The 23,097-nt window shown below is 47.1% G+C and overlaps 2 protein-coding genes across 3 annotated transcripts in view; both read left to right on the top strand.

Moving 5' to 3' along the window:
• RSPO1 (R-spondin 1) overlaps window positions 1-1,310 on the top strand; it is a 36,676-nt gene extending 35,366 nt beyond the window's left edge. For both annotated transcript variants that reach the window (XM_060784015.2, XM_060784014.2), the window contains exon 6: window positions 617-1,310. In XM_060784015.2, coding sequence (XP_060639998.2) covers window positions 617-741 — 125 coding nt within the window. In that variant the 3' untranslated portion in view covers window positions 742-1,310. The remainder of the gene's footprint in view (window positions 1-616) is intronic.
• Window positions 1,311-9,531: 8,221 nt separating this feature from the next.
• On the top strand, window positions 9,532-23,061 carry GNL2 (G protein nucleolar 2). Its single transcript, XM_060784019.2, has 16 exons — window positions 9,532-9,717; window positions 12,395-12,479; window positions 16,048-16,142; window positions 16,361-16,500; window positions 17,797-17,981; window positions 18,342-18,408; window positions 18,556-18,714; window positions 19,152-19,265; window positions 19,484-19,612; window positions 19,909-20,013; window positions 20,243-20,401; window positions 20,827-20,934; window positions 21,303-21,718; window positions 21,963-22,042; window positions 22,351-22,448; window positions 22,912-23,061. The coding sequence occupies exons 1-16, from the start codon at window positions 9,654-9,656 to the stop codon at window positions 23,044-23,046; spliced, it is 2,139 nt and encodes a 712-aa protein (XP_060640002.2). The 5' UTR covers window positions 9,532-9,653; the 3' UTR covers window positions 23,047-23,061.
• The last annotated feature ends 36 nt before the right edge of the window (window positions 23,062-23,097 follow it).

Below are 23,097 nucleotides of genomic sequence, written 5' to 3'. Positions count from 1 at the left end.
CTCTCAACTTCTCAGTACATCATAATCCCCAGACTGGCCATTAAATGTCTTGGAAAACTATTCACCCCTAATTTCTACTTTCTTTTCTTCTATATTCTTAGTTCTAGTTTAGATTGCTTTAAATAATCTTTTACTAGTTCCCAGTTCGTCTGTTGTTTAAGTAGCCCTTGATTGGGTGTTATCCAATAAGTAAGTCTATCCATATTCATTATTTCTAATATTTTATATTGCCAATCTTCTATCGTAGGTGTTTCTTTTAGCTTCCAATTTCTAGCGTACACTATCCTTGCTGCTGTACATAAAAAATTGAAAAGGATCTCTTCATTTTTTTTTCTTTTTCCAAGTTCAGCTTCCCTAATAAAGAAAACCTCTGGTTCCAAATTCATTCTAGTTTTTAATATTTTTTTAATTTCCTGATGTATAGCAATCCAATATTTTTTTGCTTTTTTACATGACCACCAGATATGGAAAAAAGTGCCTATCTGGTGGTTTCCAACACTTATTTGAGGCATTTTAAGAACATTTTGATAATCTTTGTGGGGTTATGTACCACTGGATTTCTAACCTGGGGGCAGTGTGTTCCTTGGTCCATTGACAGCCTTCTGTTTGGTTGCAGGTCGGAAGAAGAATAAGGAGGACAGGGGCCGGAAAGAGGGCAAGGAGAACCGGACGGGTGCCAGGAAAAGGAAGGGCCAGCAGCCCCGGGAGGGAATGCCGTCGACCACCAGCCCTCCTCAGTAGAGGCCCCTCCACTGCTGCTATGGACACAAATGCGCCTTTGAACTGGACAATGGCACCAAGGGAGCCAGACAGAGATGTCTGGACACAAGGGCCAGAAGAAGTCAAGGGCGGCATGGACACAGGCCCAGACTCCTTGAGGAGAGCAATGGACCCTTGGGGCATCTGCTTTGAGGAGAGCCGGTCAGCGGACATCTCTCGCTGAGGAGCTGCCCATGGAAATGGGGCAGATGTGGTTTCCGGCTCCAAGGCTGAGACTGGAAAGAGTTTGCTCAAGATCTGAAAATGCATAAAGGCTTCTTCCCTTCCTTCTCTCTTGTGATTCAAGCTGCACCACAGAGAATGCATGTCTTCCATGTTGGTGATCCACATTCAGGGGCATCCACTCTAAAATTGCTTCCAAATCTCAAATTAAAATACCCCACCCCCCAAAAAAAATCTGGTTCCTGCATTTGTATATCCTCCTTCTTTGTCTTCCAGGTGGGAAATTCAGAGGATAGTATTTCTGTACTTCAGGAACATGCTTGAATGGCAGGCATGGGTTTTCTCTCTGAAATAAAAATATAAAGTTTTCCCCTGACATTAAGTACAGTCATGTCCGACTCTGGGGTTGGTAGTCATTTCCATTTCTAAGCTGAATAGCCGGTGTTGTCCATAGACATCTCCAAGGTCCTATGGCCAGCATGACAGCATGGAGCACTGTTACCTTCCCGCAGAAGCAGTACCTATTGATCTACTCACATTTGCATGTTTTGGAACTGCTAGGTTGGCAGAAGCTGGGGCTAACAGCGGGAGCTCACCCTGCTCCCTGGATTCGAATCGCCAACCTTTTGGTCAGTGAGTTTAGCAGCTCAGTGGTTTAACCCGCTGCACCACCAGGGGGCCTCTCTCAGTACAATGTGGAGGAGACGTGGCCTGAAGCTATTGTGATGGCCAGAGGGACCTTATTATTGTTGTTGTTGTTGTTGCTATTTGATACACAACAGGATTAGTACACAGCAGACAACATCACTATGCTGGTTGTTGTATTGGATCACACGCTGGAGACTTCCTAAGTGTCTAATACTACGTGATGTATCGGCGAATAATGCGTGCAGATCCCAGTAGGGTGGCCTTTTGCAGCTGACAGATGGTAATTTTGTCAGCACTGATTGTGTTTAAGTGCAGGTCAAGGTCTTTAGGCACTGCGGCACTGCACCCAGTGAGTGGATCACCACTGGGACCACATTGGCTTTGCCAGAGTCTTTGCAGTTCGATCTTTAAATCTTCGTATTGTTTCAGCTTTTCTAGTTGTTTCTCATCAATCCTGCTGTCACCTGGGATTGCAACATCGATAATCCATACTTTGTTATTTAACATAATCATGAAGTCAGGAGTATTGTGCTCAAAATTCTTTCAGTCTGAATTTGGAAGTCCCAGAGTAGTTTGACATGTTCATTTTCTGTAACTTTTTCAGGCTTGTGATCCCACCAGTTCTTTGTCACAGGCAGATGGTATTTGTGACACAAGTTCCATTGAATCATCTGAGCAACGATGTTATGCCTCTGCTTGTAGTCTGTCTGCATTATCTTCTTGCAGCAGCTGAAGATGTGATCTATTGTTTCATCTGCATCCTTGCAGAGTCTACACTTGGGATCTGTTGTCAACTTCTCAATTTTGGCTTTGATGGCATTTGTTCTAATGGCTTGTTCTTGGGCTGCCAGAATCAGGCCCTCCTATGTCTCCTTTTTCCAAGTTCCATTTGTGAGCCACAGCCATGTTTTTTCTTTGTCAATTTGACTCTCAATTTTCCCCTGGAATAATAATAATAATAATAATAATAATAATAATAATGTGTATGTTTATTTATACCTTGCTTTTTCTCTCCAAAAGGAGACTCAAAGCAGCTAATCACAGGGCAGCTCTCCATGGTGCTTCCTTTGCTGTGGCCAGAGGACTGTTCCCAGGGAATCACCTGAGAATCAAAGGCAGTATTATAAAAGAAGGCATAGCAAAGCCTCGTGTAGGACTTCAAAGGTTCACAGGGTCGCCCTTGGCATAAAGCTGGCACAGACTCTATTAGCTCAGCTCACCAAATGCATGGGGCTTGTGCCGAATAAAACGTACCCGTTAAAGCTTATCAAGAGACGCTTTGTTGCTCTTGTCACAATAGACTTACTCCTTCGGGAAATCTTGTGTGTGGTCCTCCAGATTGAAATGGGTCCTTGCTCTGCAGCTTTAGAGAGGGCAGGAGGGAGGACAAAGGGACTGGGACAATCTGACAGGGAACAGGGTGCCCAACCCACACAAGGCAAATCGGTTGAAATAAAGGTTACTTTAACCCATGCTTGCAGGACCTGTGAAGCTGGGCAGTGTAAATACACATGGAATACTTGGGGGCTCCCTCCTCTGAAAACCCCTCGGCCCCTTCCCCTTCATACAGCCCCCCCCCCAAGTACCTGGCCAGACAGAAGGGTCACTGATTGCCAACCTCGGTGTTTACATGCCCCTTTCCCTTCCCAGTTCAGTTTGGGGGTTCTGGGAGAGGCTACTGAGCGGCCTTCCTGGCTCCATCCAACGGGGGAGTGGCATAGTTGTCCTGGTTCCAGGGCTGCAATGAGATCCATCCAACGAGTCTGGCATCCACTTTGTGCTCAAGTAGACAGCAAGCCGTTCTATCTTTTGGAAGGTGTTCTATTTCAGGGCGATGATAAATGAGTACCATTCCAAGCAAGGACTCCTCCCAGTCTTTGAATGGCTGCAGAGGAGCTTGGAGGCCAGAGCCAAAGAGGGTCTCTCCACAGCCCCCTCTCCACCAAGGGCTTCCCTCTCAGAAAGTGAGAAACACATGGCTCTTTTGGGCCCAGTGATCCTGCCGACCCTTGGCTTTCCTGGCAAGACGAGGGCTTTCCTTGGAGTCAGGCCACACGTTGCTTCAGACCTGACCTCAGAGACCAAACATGGTGGGAACAAGAATTTCAGGATGGAATCTTAAAGTCAGAGGGACACCAGGGAACATCTAGTCCAACCCCCTTCACTCAGTAGCAGAAATCCACAGCTAAAGCACTCATGGATTCTCCTTTTTCAAGATGTGAGGAAAGAAAGTATTGTTCCATCTGTTAGTGATTGGTTGACCAAACTGCTAAACTTTGCAGAATTTGATAGACTGACTTCTCTCCTTGGAAGACAAAATAATTGGAAGCCTTTTGGAGAACATATAGGTAGAACAGTTAAAGACAGGTCCATAATGGCATTGAGTGACTAATATACACCAACAGAAAGAAGAGCAAGGTTATGATAAAAGTTATACAATTAGGTCACTTTTGTATACTTTATGTACCTTTTACATGTATATAAAATTTATTTATTTATCGTATCAGAAGCAAACCAAGGATACAGTTGTAATGTATTTAAAAAACACAACGTTTTTCTAAAAACTTGGCATTATACTAAATATCATTTGATCAGTAGTTGGCCACTTGGAGTGCCTCTGGTGTTGCTATAAGAAGGTCCTCCATTGTGCATGTGGCAGGGCTCAGGTTGCATTGTAATAGGTGGTCTGTGGTTTGCTCTTCTCCACACTCACATGTCGTGGACTCCACTTTGTGGCCCCATTTCTTCAGGTCGGCTCTGTATATGTGGTGCCAGAGCATGGTCTGTTCAGCACCTTCCAAGTCGCCCATTTTTCTGTGTGCCCAGGAGGAAATATCTCATCTGGTATCAGCTATTGATTGAGGTTCCAGGTTTTAGCCTGCCACTTTTGGACTCTCGCTTGCTGAGGCGTTCCTGCAAGTATCTCTGTAGATCTTAGAAAACTATTTCTTGATTTAAGACATTGGCATGCCGGCTGATATCCCAACGGGGTGGGCCAGGGATGTCACTGCCTTGGTCCTTTCATTATTGGCTGCTACTTCCTGGTGGATGTCAGGTGGTGCAATGCTGGCTAAACAGTATAATTTCTCCAGTGGTGTAGAATGTAGAAATCCTGTGATGATGCGGTATGTCTCATTAAAGAGCCACATCCAGATCTCTTCACTGTGTCTGGTTGTGATCCCCAGGTTGTGCTAGTCAGCTTTCGTATGATATTGTTTCTAGCACCCACTTTTTGCTTGATATTGAAATGGTGCTTCTTGTAAGTCAGAGCACAGTCCAGGGCAACTCCGAGGTATTTGGGTGTGCTGCAATGCTCTAGTGAGGTTCCTTCCCAAGTAATGCTCAGAGTTCAAGATGCTTGTCTGTTCTTAAGGTGAAAAGCACACGTCTGTGTTTTAGATGGATTGGAAATCAGCTGGTTTTACCTGTAATAGGAAGTAAGAGCACCTAAAGCTCCGAACCTCTACAAAAATATATATAATTATAAGTATACATTGCTTGTTAAGAGCTTTGATACGACAGAGTATCGTAAGACTCTATCATCCTGGTGTAGGATCAGGAAGTTTTCGTTCAAATAAGATGCTCACATTTTACTATTATTAAAAGGTGTAAAATTACTACTGTTACTTGGTGGCTTTATATACCAATAGTTATGTTATAATGTGTACACTTTGGAAAAAGAATATTTTAATTTTTTTTAAAGATATGTGGAAAGCAGAAGAAACAGCATGGGGAAAGGTGTCCTAAAAGGGAGAGAAAGATGAAGGGACACTCCACAGAACTCCATGAACTGTGCACTCCATGGAGAGGCCTCACCTTTGGGGTCCCCAAAGAGCAGTTGGACTGCCCCCTTTGAGCAAGGTATGGGTAAAAAGAGAGAAATGTTAAGTAGCAAAGAATGAGCAGCTATGCAAAAGAAAAGAAGTGGCATGCAAGGCGGAAGGCCAGGGTTCCCTCCCCTCTCTCCCCCCAGAGGACTCTCCTCCGCAGAGGGCCAGCCAGCTTGGTCCCCTTCCCAGCAGAGACGGATGGGGAGGATTATCTGCTCCGGCCGTGTTTAATATAAATCCCGACTTTCGCAGTTCTGTTGGCAGGTCGGTGGAGCCTGTTCATGTGAAGCCCCCCAATAATAATTTACTAGTCTCAGGGCTCCATAGCAACGTAGGGAATGTATATACCTCCCTTGTGCCTTGTTTACATTGGAATGGCTTGGCACTGCAAAGAGATCTTGGTTTATACTCTGCATGGTGTGTGCGCCTTCAACTCATGACACTTTTTCAGTGGTCCAACTCAGCAGAAATGAATACCGTATATTCCGGCATATAAGACGACTGGGCATATAAGACGTCCCCCAACTTTTCCAGTTAAAATATAGAGTTTGGGATATATTTACCGTATAAGACTACCCTTATTCCAACGCACAACAAATAAGCATTTTAAAAGCATCAGATTTGATTTCAATATGGTAATTACTGTACCTCCTTCTCTGCCTCTCAGATCTCGCACCTGCGCACCTGCACCACTTCACTACAGTATTCAGGAGCGAGATCTGAGAGGCAGAGGAGGAGGTATGGTAATAGGATACAAGGGCAGACCAGATAGGTAAAAGAGTTGTGTTTTTCTGGGCCCAGAGCCACTCTATCTCTTTTTTTCCATACCCCGGGCGCCCCAGAAGCCTGCAGCTTGAAGCCATTCTCATTTTTGAGTTCCCCCCACCATATGCGGCAACCACAGATTCTCCAATCTGATTGGAATTTTCAGCACCCATTCTATAAGACAACTCCCGTGTATAAGACAACTCCCGTGTATAAGACTACTCCTGTGTATAAGACGACCCCGCGTATAAGACGACCCCTGACTTTTGAGAAGATTTTCTTGGGTTAAAAAGTAGTCTTATACACCAGAATATATGGTAATTAGGAAAAGGATACCAGAAAATACAGCTGCGAATTCCCCGTGATGAGTCTGCAGTAAGATTGCCCTAAGTAGGAAGCGACTTGAAGGCATACAATTGCCATTCCTGGACCATCCCTCATGTCAGCCACCTTCATCCAGCACATGAATAACTGGTGCAGGGTCTACCCTTTCCCCAAAGACAGTGGATGGGACTGTTTGCTGTCTCTCTCCCAGGAAAACCCAATGTGTTGAGAGGAAGGTGAGACGGTCAGGCCTTTGAGGCTGTTTGTTTTGCTTATGTGTCTGCAGTTCCTCTGGATCCAGAGGCTTTGTTGAAATGACGCAGCAAAAAATGGCCTAAAGTGAAACAGAACTGAGATCCCGGTTAACTGGAAAAGGCTCATTTCCTCGATGGGAATGATTTCCCAGCCGTTGCTCAGAGTTGCTAAGAGAGCGCACAGGTGTGAGATCGCAAGGCTCTGCCTCAATGCACTTTGCAAGAATGAGCAGGAAAATCAAAGTTTTGGGGTTACAAATCCACAAATGCAACAAACAGGACAGAAAGAAAGCTGGAGCAGCAGGAGAAAGAGGCAAAGGGGCAAGTCAAGCCTTAAACGAGTAATAGAAAGAAAGGCAGAAGGGTATTGCCCACTGAAATGCCCATTTCATGACCCCATCTCTTTCATTTCCCATGGCCTGTGAACTTTTGCACATCCCAGAATGGGTTTCTTTGTTATCCCCTATTGAACGCAGGGCAAAATAGTGTGCACTAATCCATGATCTTTAGTCTATTTTTGTCTCATTTCCAGCCGTGACTTGGGCCACTTTCCTCAAATGGGCATGTTGGGTCCTTGCACCAAGACAGGTGTTGAGTCTCCCCCCAAAAGCACACAAAGTGTGTTTTCGTAGGAGAAAAGGCCAGGCAGCGAGGGGTGAGGAGAGCAAGCATGACTCAACTATTTAGTCTGAGCCTCCGGAGATCCAGAGCCCTCCCCAGCCCCCCAGATGGATATCGGCCTTAATGGGAACCATACTTGCCGCTAAGAAGGGCTCAAGGAATTAGCTGCGGAGAGTGTTTTGCTTTCAAAATCCCACAGGAGGAAGAATGTCAAGCGCACAGAGCAAGCAGCCCAGATGTGAATGAGGGAAAATGGGGAAAGGACATCCACTATAATTGCACCATACTTCCTGCCCCACACAGTCTCTTTTTTTGACTTACCAGGAATTGAAAAGGCCAATTTTTCATTGGGAATAGGTCAACTCAGGCATTGCACGAGGAAAGGACAATGTAGCCCCCCACCACTCATCTACACTCCTCTTTTCTTTAACTATTTTTTATATACAATTGGACCTCTGCTTAAGAGCATACCAACTTAAGAGCATTTGAGTTAAGAGCTATTGCTTGGCCCAGGTTTTGCTTTGACATAAGAGCTGAATTTTGAGTTAAGAGCTAGTGCGAGTACAGGCTTTAGAGCTTCAAGGGAGCAGCCTCTGTGCCTCGTTCCTCATGCTCTTGTCCGCTTTGCTGTCTGCTCTGTAGTTTTTAATTCTGATATGTTTGGCTTCATGAAGAAAGAGAGAGAGAGGGAGGGAGGCTGGAATGAGTACAGTATGAAGAAAATGAGGCTTCAGCTTCTTCACTTTGTGCTTCTACCATTTTAAATAACAACAACAACAACAACAACAACAACAACAACAACTGTTGCTCAGATGATCCATTGCAACTTGTGCCACAAATACCATCTGCCTGTGACAAAGAATTGGCGGGACCACAAGCCTGAATTCAGACTGACAGAGTTTGGGAGCACAATACTCCTGATCTCATGATCGTGTTAAGAATGGATAGTTGATGTTGCAATCCCAAGTGACAGCAGGATCGACGAGAAGAATCTGAAGGAGCTGATACGATATAGGGATTTAAAGATTGAACTGCAAAGACTCCGACACAAGCCAGTAAAGGTGGTCCCAGTGGTGATCAGCACATTGGGTGCAGTGCCTAGAGACCTTGGCTTGCACTTAAACACAATTGGCGCTGACAAAGTTACCATCTGTCAGCTTCAAAAGGCCACCCTACTGGGATGGGATCTGCACACATTATTTGCAGATTTATTGGAAATGACTTGCTTGACCTTGAAGGTGTGGGGGGTGGCCATGGCCGACAGGGAGCTCTGGTGTGGGCTGGTCATAGAATCATAGAGTTGGAAGAGACCTCATGGGCCATCCAGTCCAACCACATGCCAAGAAGCAGGAAAATTTCATTAAAAGCACTCCTGACAGATGGCCATTCAACCTCTGTTTAAAAGCTTCCAAAGGAGCCTCCACCACACTCGGGGAAGAGAGTTCCACTGCTGAACAGCTCTCACAGCCAGGAAGTTCTTCCTAATGTTCAGATGGAATCTCCTTTCTTGTAGTTTGAAGCCATTGTTCCGTGTCGTAATCTCCAGGGCAGCAGAAAACAAGCTTGCTCCCTCCTCCCTATGACTTCCCCTCATGTATTTATACATGGCTCTCTTCATGTCTCCTCTCAGCTTTCTCTTATTCAGGCTAAACATGCCCAGCTCTTTAAGCCGCTCCTCATAGGGCTTGTTCTCCAGACCCTTGATCATTTTAGTCGCCCTCCTCTGGACACATTCCAGCTTGTCAATATCTCTAAGTGTGGTCACGAAGAGGCGGAAGTGACTGAACGAATAAACAACAATTTAAAAATATTTAACAATACAAAAAATCATGTATTAATGCACAATACTCTGCTCTATGGACCCCCAGGATGAGACCCAGGCCCAGGCTCTACTATGGACTGGGCAGGAGGATACAAGAGAAGGCATAGGGCCCTGTTAACTGTCTCTACAACTTTGTTCCCCTCACTGCCATGTTATTGGGGTGCCAAGTGTGGCCCTTGGTGCGCCTGGTGGAGGAGAGAAGCCTGTAGACCACGCCCCCAGGCCCAAAGCCCCGCCCTTACCACCTCCCCAGGAGTGACGTCACCGCGCCGCCCGGCGTCTTCCAAGCAGCGGGAGGCGGAGTCTGCAGGGAGGTCTCGCAGCGTGTCCCGGAAGTGCATCACGACCGACTTCCGGCGAGGAAGTTCTCTCATTGCAGTGTGCCTCCGTCGCGCACAGGTTCTTTTCACGGTTCCGGAGTCTTCTTTGCCCGCCGCCGCCGCCGCGATGGTGAAGCCGAAGTTCAAAGGCCGGGCGACCATCAACCCTTCCCGGTCCAGCACCAACCCCGGTGAGGAGCGAGAGTGAGAGAGAAGGAAGGAGGAAGGGCCACGCTTCCCACGTGCGGCGCGGATACGGGAGCCGGCCAATAAAGCAGGACAAAAGTTTCCCAATCTGCTTTCCCAGCTGGTTTCGACTTCAGATCCCAGAATCCCCTGGCTTCTGTAATAGCAGCCAGGGGATTCTGGGAGCTGAAGTCGAAACCAGCTGGGAAAGCAGATTGGGAAACCTTTGGCCTGTTGGAAGCCGCTGCTTTAAAGTGAGGGAGGAGCCTTGGATGAGCAATTGAAAGATGAAACTAGGGCCCCATCTATACTGCCATATAAAATCCAGATTATGTTCTTTGAACCGGATTATAAAGCAGTGTAGACTAATGTGATGACAAGCTGGAATGTGTCCAGAGGGGGGCGACTAAAACGATCAAGGGTCTGGAGAACAAGCCCTATGAGGAGCGGCTTAAGGAGCTGGGTGTGTTTGTTTGTTTATTTATTTATTTAAAAGTTTTGTATACCAGCCTTCTCAACTCTCTTGAGGGACTCAGAACGGTTTCCAACCATAATATCACATACAAGCAATAAAACATCATAATACATATTACAGTAAAACATTAAAACAGCGATTACAATCAATAACTGTAATGGTAAGTCGTCACACTAAAATCGTTGCTCATCATCTTCCATCCATATCACAGGGTGTTGGCTCACTCGTCGAATGCCTGTCTCCATAACCAAGTCTTCACCTGTTTCCTAAATGTCAGGATAGAAGGGGTGGTTCTGATCTCCAGTGGGAGAGATCGAGGGGCTACCACCGAGAAGGCCTTGTCCCTCATCCCCACCAGACGCACTTGCAAGGCCGGCGGGACCGAGAGCAGGGCCTCTCCAGACGATCTTAATAATCTTGATGGTTCATAGGGGAGAATACATTCGGAGAGGTAAACAGGGCCGGAGTCGTTTAGGGCTTTATAGGTTAACACCAGCACTTTGAATTGTGCTCGGAAGCTCTTCTTCAGTTTAGCCTGAAGAAGAGAAGGCTGAGAGGAGATATGATAGCCATGTATAAATATGTGAGAGGAAGTCACAGGGAGGAGGGAGCAAGCTTGTTTTCTGCTTCCCTGGAGACTAGGACACAGAACAATGGCTTCAAACTACAAGAAAGGAGATTCCATCTGAACACGAGGAAGAACTTCCTGACTGTGAGAGCCGTTCAGCAGTGGAACTCTATGCCTCGTAGTGTGGTGGAGGCTCCTCTTTTGGAGGTTTTTAAACAGAGGCTAGATGGCCATCTGTGCTTTGAATGCAATATTCCTGCAACCTGGCAGAGGGTTGGACTGGATGGCCCATGAGGTCTCTCCCAACTTTATGATTCTATGAGTTCAAAACAGATCATATTTATTTACGACATTTACGTCACCCCAAAGGGGACTCAGAGTCGCTTACAAGATATATAGACATACAATATATTATATTATTAGCATAGTAAAATATCAGTATTTTATATTACTGTGGTGTACTATACCATTATATTGTAATATTATTAGTAATATTACATGTAATATAAATATATATAATTATAATATCATAGGAGCCCCCGGTGGCGCAGTGGGTTAAACCCCTGTGCCAGCAGGACTGAAGACCGACAGGTCGCAGGTTCGAATCTGGGGAGAGGCGGATGAGCTCCCTCTGTCAGCTCCAGCTCTTCATGCGGGGACATGAGAGAAGCCTCCCACAAGGATGATAAAAACATCAAATAATCCAGGCGTCCCCTGGGGAACATCTTTGCAGACGGCCAGTTCTCTCACCCCAGAAGCGACTTGCTCCTGACATGACAATAAATAAATAAATAAATTATAATATCATTATTATCAGTATCATATTGTATTACATTATAATATTATAAATATTATATGTATATACAATATATTATATTACATTATATTATAGCACAGGAGACAATGTGGACTATCTGCTTTGATAATCTGGGTTGTATGTCAGTGTAGATCCAGGCCCTTCCAGACAGGCCAGTATCCCAGGATCTGATCCCTGTTTTTCTGCTTTATACTGGAATATATGGCTGTGTAGACTTACATAATTCAGATCAAAGCAGAGGATGTGGGTTATCTGCTTTGATAATCTGGATTAAGTGGCATCATAGGTAAAAGGTTTTTCAAGAGGAATTTATTACCTGAAGAAAAAGGAAGGGGGAGCACAGGAGGAAGGGGAAGAGAGGGAGAATCTTTTTTGAAAAGAGGCACTGGGAGAAAGGGGGGCAAGGGGAGGCAAAAAATTGGGAATGGGGAAAGGTTTGCTCATGCATGCATGGTACTTTGCTTTGGGCTATCAAAGGTACCGAGCAGCAACTTTGGCCCCCTTCTACACTGCCATATAATTTGGATGATCAAAGTAGATAATACAGATTACCTGCTTTGAACTGGTTTATATGAGTCTACGCTGTCATATACATTGTAACTGTATTCTCAATTTGCTTCTGACATGATAAATGAATACTGCCATATAATCCAATTCAAAGCAGATAACCTGGATTTTATATGGCAGTGTAGAAAGGACCTCAGTTTGCTCTGATCAGAGATAAAGCTGTAGCTGGATCTCCTGTCTCCAATATGTAATTGGCCACAACTCCACCAATTGAATGAGGTCTGTGCTGTTACTGATGGAGACCTGTCTTTGTAGATCGGCCGGCTGGCTCAGGAGGCCACAACATGCGGGACCGGGCCACTATCAGGCGCCTGAATATGTACCGGCAGAAGGAGCGCAGGTGAGAAGGGAGACTGTGGAGGGAGAGAGGCTGAGCAATGGAGGAGGAGGCCTCTTGGGCCAGCTGCCAGTTGGGCTCTTTAGCCACAGTTTCTGTCACAGGATGGCTTCTGTCACATATTTGAGGAAAGGTTCATGGAAGTATTGTCCTTTTTTGGGGGGGGGGGGTAATTTTTATTGTATACAACTAAACAAACACAGGGGTGAAGGGTGGAAGTGGGGCAAACAAAAAACTAAAAAAAAATACAAGTGAACCAACATAAAAAAGGAATAAACAATAACAAACAATAGAATTACAACATTTTATTGCACCCTTACCCCCCTTCCCCACAGCCGTGAACCCACAACTTATGACTTCAGTCACTACTACTTGTGAATCTTAAATCTATTAAAACCTATCCTGCTTTAATAAATTGCCATTGCAGCTACTTTATAACCTACATTTTTCTTTCCAAATATCCAAGTGCCAGCCTCCATTTTTGGTGAACTCTTTCCTCTCTGAATACAATTGGATAGCTTGACCATTTGAATATAATCTAATGGTTTTTCTCTCCAGTCTTTTATAAGTAGTTATTTTCCACCTTTCATGATTTCACTGTTAGTAATCTAGCTGCAACAAAGCTATAGTGGAACGGCCCTGGATCTGGTTTGGATTGTGTGATTTTAATTGATGTTTTAATTGCTTGGATTTATTTATTCATTCATTTATTTATTATTCAAACTTATATGCCGCCACTCCCCTGGGGCTCGGAGCGGCTTACAAGAACAGGCTAAAATCTAACACAATTTAAAAACAACAATATCAAAGGCCTGTCGAAACAGATATGTTTTACATGCCCTGCGGAAAGCTGATAGGTCCCGCAAGGCACGGACTTCAGGTGGCAGAGTATTGCAGAGTGATGGTGCTACTGCTGTAAAGGCTCTGCGTCTGGTTGCTGTTAGATGCAAGGTCTCGACACTGGGAATTTCCAATAAATCTTGGTCCTCAGAATGGAGGGATCTCTGGTGTTGGCAGGGGGTGAATTGTATTTGTTTATTTTATGGACATATATGTGTATGGCATCAAATTGCTGCCTGTTGTGAGGCCAGCTTGAGTCCCCTTCGGAGTGGGAAGGGCAGAGTATAAATGTTGTAAATAAATATATTGACATATTTCTTCATTTCCTCTGCTATTTCTCTCTCTAAATAGCCCTAAAAGACATTTTCTGTTTTTTTTCTTAATCTTTCTTGTAATAATTTTGTTAGTTTTTTTAAATCACATGGAAGTATTGTCAACGGCCTTAATGGCCAGAGTATTGCATGGTTTCCATGCTGTATGGTCGGGTTCTAGCAGCATTTTCTCCTTCTGACTTTTTGCCTGCATCTGTGGCTGGCAGGCATCTTAAGAGAATCTGATAGTAGATAAGCAAGTAAGGTTTTACACACACACACACACACACACACACACCCTTACTTGCACATGGACAATTTCAACAGAAAGGAAGAAACCATCAAAAACCATGAAAATGAACAAAATGTGGTTACCAGTATTGAAAAACACTAGAATTGAGATAGTGAACAATAAACACCACCCAGACACAGTAGGTCTCCAAGAAGTAAGCAATAAAGGGCACCCAGAAAAAGGATGTCTCTTGGTAACAAACAATTTGAAGGGAACGAGGGTCAGGCTACTTTCAGGCATATGCCCTCAGTAATTGACTATTCTATCTTTATGGTTACTCACATGCTAATGGGTGGATCTCACTCAACACATGCAAATCCAGTTTGCCAATTGAACCCTTTACCCTTGGTTAAAAGACAATAGTTCTCTTCCTCCACCCTGCATATTCCACAGGTATATCTTCTCCACTTGTTTTACCACCATCAGATCATCTGAAAATGCCAGCCATCGATACAGGCAAAATCAAAAAAGGAGAAAATGCCGCTAAAACACGGCCATACCACCTGGAAACCACACAACACCCCACTCCATGGAAATCTTCAGGAAAAGGACAAAGCAAACCCCTCTCTGGCAGTTTCATTTCAGGGTCCAAGCCTGGCCAGGGAGCATTGTCACTGAGGCAGGGAACTGCTGGGTTGATCCAGCCAAGCACCTGTCAGCAACAGAAAGGGAATGCTATGTGCCTTTCAGCTAGTTTGTGTCTCGGTTTAGTTGTTGATGGGAACCCCCACAATAGCCCCCTCCGGCACTCTTCCCTCAGAATCACAGCCTGCTTACCTGCAGCCCTTATGGGCAAGCTGCCTTTTTTCACAGAAGATGGGAGACAAGAATTGTCCTTCCTCCAGACATTACAGGTTTCTCCTACTATGGGTGTATGCTCATGCGGTATGGAGAAAATGAAAACTGCCAGGCATGTCCTTTTATAGTGTCACTTCTATAAGAGGACAGTGATTTATCAATCACTTATAGAGTGGATAAGTTTTGTGCAGCAGCTATAAAAATAAGGAAGCAGTTTGTTGGGATTTTAGTGGACAACGTTTTAACTTACTCGTTTTATTATCCATACCCATAGATTTTATAAGTGTCACATATGAAGCCATGTTGATCGATTCCATAGTATGGATTTTAGGATTTTATGAATTTCTGGTCTTAATGCTAAGATTTTTTTTTAAAAAAAGCAACTCTGTTTTTAATGTTTTACACTCTTGGTCTGTGACCATAATAGTAAACGTCATGTATTCATTTTCTTCCTCACTGAATAAGAGCAGGAGCTGCCCTTAAACACACTCTTCTTTCTTGCCAGACCAGGGACTTCATTCAGGATAGTCCATGTTTGTAATCAGTAATAGTAGTAATACGTTTTAGGGATGGCAGGTGGTGGGGAGATGTTGCCCTTTGAGCTTTGACCTCTTAGTGCCTGCTCCAGAAGGAGCCTGGAGCTGGGTGGAGCAAATGCAGTGGCCTCCCTTAGGAACAAGGGCAAGGAGCCTTGTCTTCCCCTCTGCCTGTAAACAAGTTCCCGTCTTGCCCCGTGGTGCTCTGGCATGTGCTGCTTTTGCACGAGCAGGTGCTAAATGGAAGCAGGCCTGCTCAAGCGCTCCCACTCCTCTCCCTGTGAACAAGGGCCAGGAGTGCAATGTGGAACCTCTTAACAGAGTGTTTTCCAGAGGCTCGGCTCCATTGCTTGGCACGGCCTGTGGAAAAGTGTCAGCCTCGGATAACAGACATTCTTGCCTCTGCTTCGCTAGCCCCGTTGCCATCCCACCTGATGCAGGGCCAAGGAACCCTTATTGCTTCCAGTCCTTAACTTGGAGCTGAATTAATGCTGTTCCATTGTTTGGCTTGAGCCTTTGCTTGGCCTTTCTCTCAGACGCAGGGTGCAAGAGGTTTGATTTTGTCAGTTGCCCTTTCTGTAGCCTTTCAACAACAGTTTGAGAACTTTGATTGTATTTCTATAGTACAGCTGTCCACACTGACTGGGGTTTCCAGCCTTGTGTCAAGATGGAGGGGTTTGAACTTAGGACTGTGCCAGGAAGGAATTGGGACACTGATGGGACCCAGACTTAAGAGAGTGCCTACAAGACGAGATGAACAGAGGCAATCTCTCTGTGGCTCTCTTATTTTACAGAAACAATCGTGGGCAACTGATCCGTCCACTGCAGTTCCAGTCCACAGTAGCACCAGGCACAGTGGCCCGAGTGGAGCCCAACATCAAATGGTTTGGTGAGCCTGCCCTCAGTTCTACAACATGGGACCCTTTGTCCTGGGTGGGGCTCCTTGGGAGGAGGGTGGGGAGGAGGTGGTCCTGGAGACAACGGCAAGGGCCTTGCTGGGCTGGAGAGCCACCCTCTTGGGCATGACGTGGGGGGCACTAGCATCAGAGATCCTGGGAGGGAGAGAAAGGGCCTGTAGCACCTAATGATGCTTCCCCCTCAATGCAGGAAACACGCGTGTGATCAAGCAGTCCTCTCTGCAGAAGTTCCAGGAGGAGATGGGGTCAGTGATGAAGGACCCCTACAGAGTGGTCATGAAACAGAGCAAGCTTCCCCTTTCCCTCCTTCACGACCGGATCAAGCCACACGTGAGTCCCCTGCTCCTCTGGCTGAGGCTTAGGCCGATTTGTCCTTCACTGAGCAGCCAGAGGTTTGAGCTCATGGTACTCTCTCACTCTCCACAAATCCTTGGGCACCCATCTGACTGTCTCTTATAAACTCATTTGAAAAACATCTGCACTCCCAGCTGACCTGGGAATGCAGAAGGAAAACCTACTGTAACTCAGCATTGTAAGCCGAATGTTCTCCTTAGTCCAGCTGCTCACGCACACCCTGATCCTCTGCTGTCCGGGAAGATGGACAAGGTTTAGGGAGTCTTTGCTGCCTGAAAGCAAGCTTCTCTGAGGAGTGGACAGTAAGAGGAAAAGGGGTTCCTCAGGTTGCCTGTCTTCTTCCTCTTCTTGGCTTCTTCGCATGAATCTTGCACCAGGGAAGCGGTCAGCTTGAGACTGGCCACCTCTTTAGGCACTTCTTCCATCCCTCTCAATTTATTTTTTGTGTCAGGAGCGATTTGAGAAACTGCAAGCTATTTCAGGTGTGAGAGAATTGGCCCAGGGAACACCTGGATGTTTTACCATCCTGTGGGAGGCTTCTCTCTTGTTCCTGCATGAGAAGCTGGAGCTGACAGACAGGAATTCACCCTGCTCCTCAGATTCGAACCACAAACCTTTCGGTCAGCTGTCCTGACTGCACAAGAGTGTAATCCATTGCTCCACTGGTGGCCCTCAATGTTTCCACAGGACTGACTCCCTTGTTTTCTGTTAGCAGCCATCTTCCTTTGATTGCTCTTCTGAAAAGACTTTCTGGGCAGAGGAGGAGCCTTGAGCTCAACACCCCCCTCCTTGTCGTGCTAGTCTTGTTCCTTTCATTTTATGTGCCTTGAACTGTGGCACTGAATGGTTCTGTTTTTGCCGGAGTCCCCATATGTCTCTGATAAAAGGAAAACATCCTAAATTAAGAAAGGGCTCTGTAACTCAGGCAATCATTGCTAAATGAGCTGTTCCTTCTGGGACTGGAGGGGATGTCGTTCTAAGAAAGGGCATTTGCAGCAAGCAAGCCTTTCAAAGGCAAATTGAAATCTGAGGCAGATTATCCTTGGCAAATTGGGGGTTTGGCAGGCCTGCAGAGCCCCAGTGATGGAGCAATGTAGCAAGCACAGATAACCATTGCCATTTCATCCTTGTGGATAGACATACCTTCTGCTACATAAATAGAGAAGGATTGGGGCAAGACTAGAAGTGGTTTGGGTTTTCTGCTGCTTTCATGTTGAGAACACCACTCTGAAAGGGAGTTCATATCCCTCCAAACTCTCTTTCCTTTTTCAGAATTCCAAAGTCCACATTCTTGACACCGAAACATATGAAACGACGTTTGGCCCCAAATCACAAAGGAAGCGGCCCAATCTTTCAGTGAGCGATGTTCAGTCTCTGGTGGAAAACGCAGAGGCTGAGGCCAGCAACTACGACTGTGAGAAGGACCGGGATCTGGTGACGGAGGACACAGGAGTGCGGTGAGTGGTCACAACAAGGTCCCCGCCTCCCATGTACCCCTTCTCCTCCCTGTGTACTCCTCCTCCCCATCCTGTTCCCTGAGGAAGGGATTCAGGCTGTGGCCTTCTGCCGGTGGTGGTCTGTCACCTTTACCTGAGAGGGCTTTTCACCTCCCTTGGACAAGGCCGGAGTCTTTTGCCCCCTACAGCCTTCTGTGCAAAAAGGGCAGCCCCAGAGTGGCGCCTTCCATTCAACAATGGGGTACCCTTCCAGCTGGCATTGGACCACAACTCTCAGCATCCCATTGGGACGGTCAGTGGAAAGGAGTGCTGGGAACTGCAGCCTACCTCCTCCTGATGTCTCTCACTGACCTTTTTTAGGGATGAGGTGCAGGAGGAGATCTACAAGAAGGGGCAGTCCAAGCGGATCTGGGGAGAACTCTATAAGGTAAGCGCATAAAGGAATTATTAGTGGAGGAGAAATGGGGCATAAAGCGCTTCTAAAGCAGTGCTCTTGTTCTGTAGGATATAAGGAATCTCCTAGAGCATTTTTCTCCAGTCCAAACTATCCCTTGCTCTCTTTGTGAACCACCAGGTGATTGATTCCTCTGATGTTGTTGTGCAAGTGCTGGACGCCAGAGACCCAGTGGGAACCCGATCCCCGCATGTGGAGGCCTACCTGAAGAAGGAGAAGCACTGGAAGCACCTCATTTTCGTCTTGAACAAATGTGACCTGGTGCCTGCCTGGGCCACAGTGAGTGTGGTGTGAGGCTCCTTCTTTGGAAGCTTTTAAGCAGAGGCTGGATGGTCATCTGTTAGGGGTGCTTTGAATGTGATTTTCCTACTTCTTGGCACGGGGTGGGGCTGGATGGCCCACAAGATCTCTTCCAACTTTATGATTCTTTAAGTCTCTTATGTGCAGGAGCAACACTTCTGCAATCACTTTCTTTAAAAAGGATGATACAGTGGTTGCTTGTTTCTCTGTTGCTCTGAAAGGGCTCTCTGGACTCACATGACGCTTGAGCTGTAGCTGGTCTTGTTTCCATTAGCTCAGGCCTGTTGTTTGATGGAAGCAAGTAAACCAGTTCTGAAAGAGTGTTTGGAATTCCAGAAGTGTATGAGATGTTCTGAGCTCTTTGTGGTTGAGGAGCTGTGCCCTTTTTGAGTGACTCTTCTTCCTCTTCTTCCCAGAAACGCTGGGTGGCCATCCTCTCCCAGGAATACCCGACCTTGGCTTTTCACGCCAGCCTTACCAACCCCTTTGGAAAAGGAGCCTTCATCCAGCTCTTGAGGCAGTTTGGAAAGGTACTGCAGCCCCTTCTTCTGCAGTGGTTGTCCCACCTAGCAGGGGGTGACCATTAGGGCTTGGGGCCCCTTTGAGGCAGGCAGCTCTCACTGAGCTTCCCCTGTTAGTGGCAGACTGCCTGCCTGCTAGCTGTTCACAGCCCTCCTGGAGGGCCTTTCCTGGGTTCTCTAGGACGTCAGTGGCAAGCATGCCTTTCTCTGCGCCTGTTCCCCCATAGCTGCATGTGGACAAGAAGCAGATCAGCGTGGGTTTCATTGGCTACCCCAACGTGGGGAAGAGCTCCGTCATCAATACACTCCGCTCCAAGAAGGTCTGCAATGTAGCCCCCATTGCTGGTGAAACCAAGGCAAGTCTCCTAGTTGACTGTGATGGGATCTGGGAGGAGGGAAGTAAAGGGAGAGGTCCCTGTGAGCCTCAAGGGCTGAGGAGTGGAGGGAGCCCATGTCTCCTGTTTCTGCTCTGGGAAAGATGCCTGGTGCAGAGGTCAGGGTCCTTTGGCATCTCCAGGCCTAAGAGTCTAATCCTTACAGCCACAGCAATGACCCGGTCCGTTTCATCCCAACTTAAAGCAACAGCAGCTGCCATCTTGAATTCTTGCTAAAGAAAAAAGTGTGAATTAATTTGCATTCTCTGCTCCGGCAGGTGTGGCAGTACATCACCTTGATGCGTCGCATATTCCTCATCGACTGCCCAGGCGTCGTCTATCCCTCTGGAGACACAGAAACAGACATCGTGCTGAAGGGGGTGGTGAGTCTGGAGGGAGGGAATGCTGGCTGAAGTGTTGTGTGGCCATGCCTTGCCGTGCCTTCCCTTTTAAAAGATTACAAGGACAATGCATGGGCCTCCTATAATTGGTGCCTGCCCTTTCAGAGCCACCTGTCCTCTTCCTTGCTGCTGCCTCTGGGCTTCAGGACAACTTCAAAGACCAAAACATTAAAGTTACTCGGAAGTAACACCGGCCCTCTGCTGTTTTCAGGTTCAGGTAGAAAAAATCAAGACTCCAGAAGACCATATTGCTGCGGTGTTGGAGCGGGCCAAGGCAGAATATGTCAGCAGGACCTACAAGATTGATTTCTGGGAAAATGCAGAGGACTTCCTGGAGAAGTTGGCCTTTCAGACAGGGAAGCTGCTCAAGGTGAAGGAGGCAGCCCTTTCTTTTTTGTGGGGCGGGTTCTGAATACTGGACCATTGTGGGGGCAGGCAGTTGGCAGTTACACTACCGTTTGGTTGTGCCAAACGGCATTTGAGAAGTGATGGAGGGGTGAAGGGAGCAGCTGCCCTTGTGTGTCTCCCTTGACAAGTGGCAGGCCATGGCTGACAGTCAAAGGAGTGAATTGTAGAGGCATAGAATGGGAAGAGCCCACGGGGCTACGCTAAAGGGCCACCCCCTGCCATGTGTACTGGGCTAATGAGTTTTCCAGGGAGTTCCTCCCCAGGATTTCTTTCTCCCTTCTGTTTGCCACCTGCCTTGCATTTTGGAAGGGGCAGCTTGGCTCTGCCTCACTTTTCTCTCTGGGTGCCTGTCAGTCCCAAATTAAGGGCTTCTGCACTTTGTTCCAGGGAGGAGAGCCTGATGTGCGTACAGTCAGCAAGATGGTGCTGAATGACTGGCAGAGGGGCCGGATCCCCTACTTTGTGAAACCCCCGAACATGGAGCCTGGGCCCCAGGTAAAGCCTGTGTGGACGTTGGGATGCATTAAGAACAGGAAGGTGCTGCCTTCCCAGAGGAGAGCCTGTGAGGCTTTGCCTGGCAACCAGTGCTCTCCAGTTTTTTCAAGTCGAAGCCTTCCTGAGCCCTGCCTGGAATGGCAGCAGCAGACATCATCCCACTCTTAATATGAAAGAGATCACAGGGGTGATAGTTCACTTTGCACATTTCCCAGTGTTCCTTTCATGTGTGTGTCAGCCTGTGGGCAATTAAAATCCTGTCAGTGGAAGACATTGTCTGGATTGTTGGTATGCGCCTGTGTGTGGGGGGGAATTATGGCATACAGAGGCATTCCCATGTCCCCTCTCTCCTCCTTTCTGTTTTTCAGCCCACAGCAGCTCCCTCAGAAGTCCCTGCAGCCACCATTCAGAGCATCCCATCCACGAAAGATGAGGGGCCGACAGAAATCCCGGCAGAAGAGGCTGGGAGTGATGACCGCCCTGCTTCTGTGGCCACGTGGCCCTTGTCTCAGGTGCGGCAGAACTTTGGGAAGATCAATGTGGCACCTGAGTTCTCGCAAGAAGACCTGGTCCCTGTGGATGGAATGGTGGGGGATGAGAGCGACAGTAATCCAGAGGAGGACATTGAGGGGGAGGAGGAAGAGCAGCTGGAGCCGCATGGCCAGCTCAATGGGGCAGTCACCAGGCAGGACTCCAAGGCTCTGCTGAAGTCACTGGATGAGAAGATTGCCAAGTGCAAGAAGTTCCTGGAGAAGGCCAAGGCCAAGCGGTTCTCAGCCATAAGGTGAGCAGATTTATGAACAACAGGTTGTGAGTGGGAGGGCAATGCAGTTGGTACAGATCATTCTTGAGGTTTGGTGGCTTCATCCACAAAGAGACTGCCTTTCCCATCTGAGCAAAAATGGCATTGCTGGAGCCCTTGGCTGCTGCACAGGCCGAACACAGGCTCCATCAGCAAGGGTTGAAGGCACAAGTGGGAGAACAGGGTTTCTAGGAACATAATAGTCTTATTTCCCTCTTTCTGGCAGGATTCCCAAAGGGCTGAGCGAAAAGGTCTTTGCCAAATCACAGCTGGACTCCCCGACTGGAGCAGCAGAGGCAACGGGAGGTAAGGGCCCACTGTTCCAGGGGCAGTTCCATTTCATTTCAGGGACTGGCTTAACTGTGGTGGGCAGGGTGCATGTGTGCATTTTCCTCTCAGGATGTGCATCCAGCTTCCTTAAGTTACTCATGCTGTTTTCAGTGTTGAAACCAGTGTCCTTGTTGGGGGGGGGGGGGGGTTGAATCGGACGGAGACGTTGGGATCTGTTATGTGTGCCTGGATGTGTCCTAAGCAGGAGCCAAAAGAAGGCAAGTCAGAGAAACCCCTGCGCTGGAAGGTTGGCTGAAATGCATTTACTGAAATGCTTTTTTTAGGCCACCCGAGGAAAGTTGGGAAGAGGAAGAAAGAAGAGGAGGAGGAGATGGATGCTGATCTGGCAAAGAAACCTTGCAAGAAGCTGACTTCAAAGGAGGTAGGTGCCAGAGAAGCCCCCCATAGCTCCCCCCGCCAATAGAGCAGGCACGATCAATGTCATGTACAGAAGGTTCAAAGAGCATATTACAACAACCCCAGAAGGTCTTAACTCGTGCTTAAAGACCGGAGGGAAGGCTTTGGTGGCTTTTCTTCTGTCTCGGTGCCTCCACAACACATTTCCCCTCCTTTGCCCTTAGTCTTCCTGTGGGCTCTTGGGAAGGCAGCACAGGCAGAGGCCTTTCAGCTGTGGCACCAGTTTATAGGGAGCCTAGCTACCCTTTTGCATTTTATCCTGCTGTCTCCCTGGAGCCTGAGGAGGTTGCAATAAGAAGTCAACTCTTCTGCCATCACTGCAAGCTCTTTTGGGCGGGGGGGGAGGGGGTGGGTATTTGGGGCATAACAGCTTCTGGCTCTTTGTTGAGGGGCGGCTCTTAGCATCAACATTTGCTTTGCTTCTGCAGCGGAGACGAGCGGAACGGCAGCAGCACTCCAAGAAAGTCGGAGTTCGCTATTATGAGACTCATAACGTCAAGAATAAAAACAGGAACAAGAAGAAACAGGACACGGCTGGGAAGAGAATGAAAACAAAGAAATAAACATCATCAATAGTTCCCTTGTCTCCCTCTGCTTTGAAGGCTTTCCCCTCT

Source organism: Anolis sagrei, chromosome X (genome assembly GCF_037176765.1).
Source record: "Anolis sagrei isolate rAnoSag1 chromosome X, rAnoSag1.mat, whole genome shotgun sequence".
NCBI lineage: Eukaryota > Metazoa > Chordata > Lepidosauria > Squamata > Dactyloidae > Anolis > Anolis sagrei.
The sequence above is the reverse complement of the archived record's forward strand: the minus strand, read 5'-3'. Positions and strand labels throughout refer to the sequence as shown.

Excerpts from the sequence above, each read along its gene's own strand:
- GNL2 (XM_060784019.2), top strand. The coding sequence starts at position 9,654 with ATGGTGAAGCCGAAGTTCAAAGGCCGGGCGACCATCAACCCTTCCCGG. Across the intron at positions 16,143-16,360 it reads GCCCAACATCAAATGGTTTG|GAAACACGCGTGTGATCAAG; the intron begins GTGAGCCTGCCC and ends CCCTCAATGCAG. Across the intron at positions 18,409-18,555 it reads TCTGGGGAGAACTCTATAAG|GTGATTGATTCCTCTGATGT; the intron begins GTAAGCGCATAA and ends GTGAACCACCAG.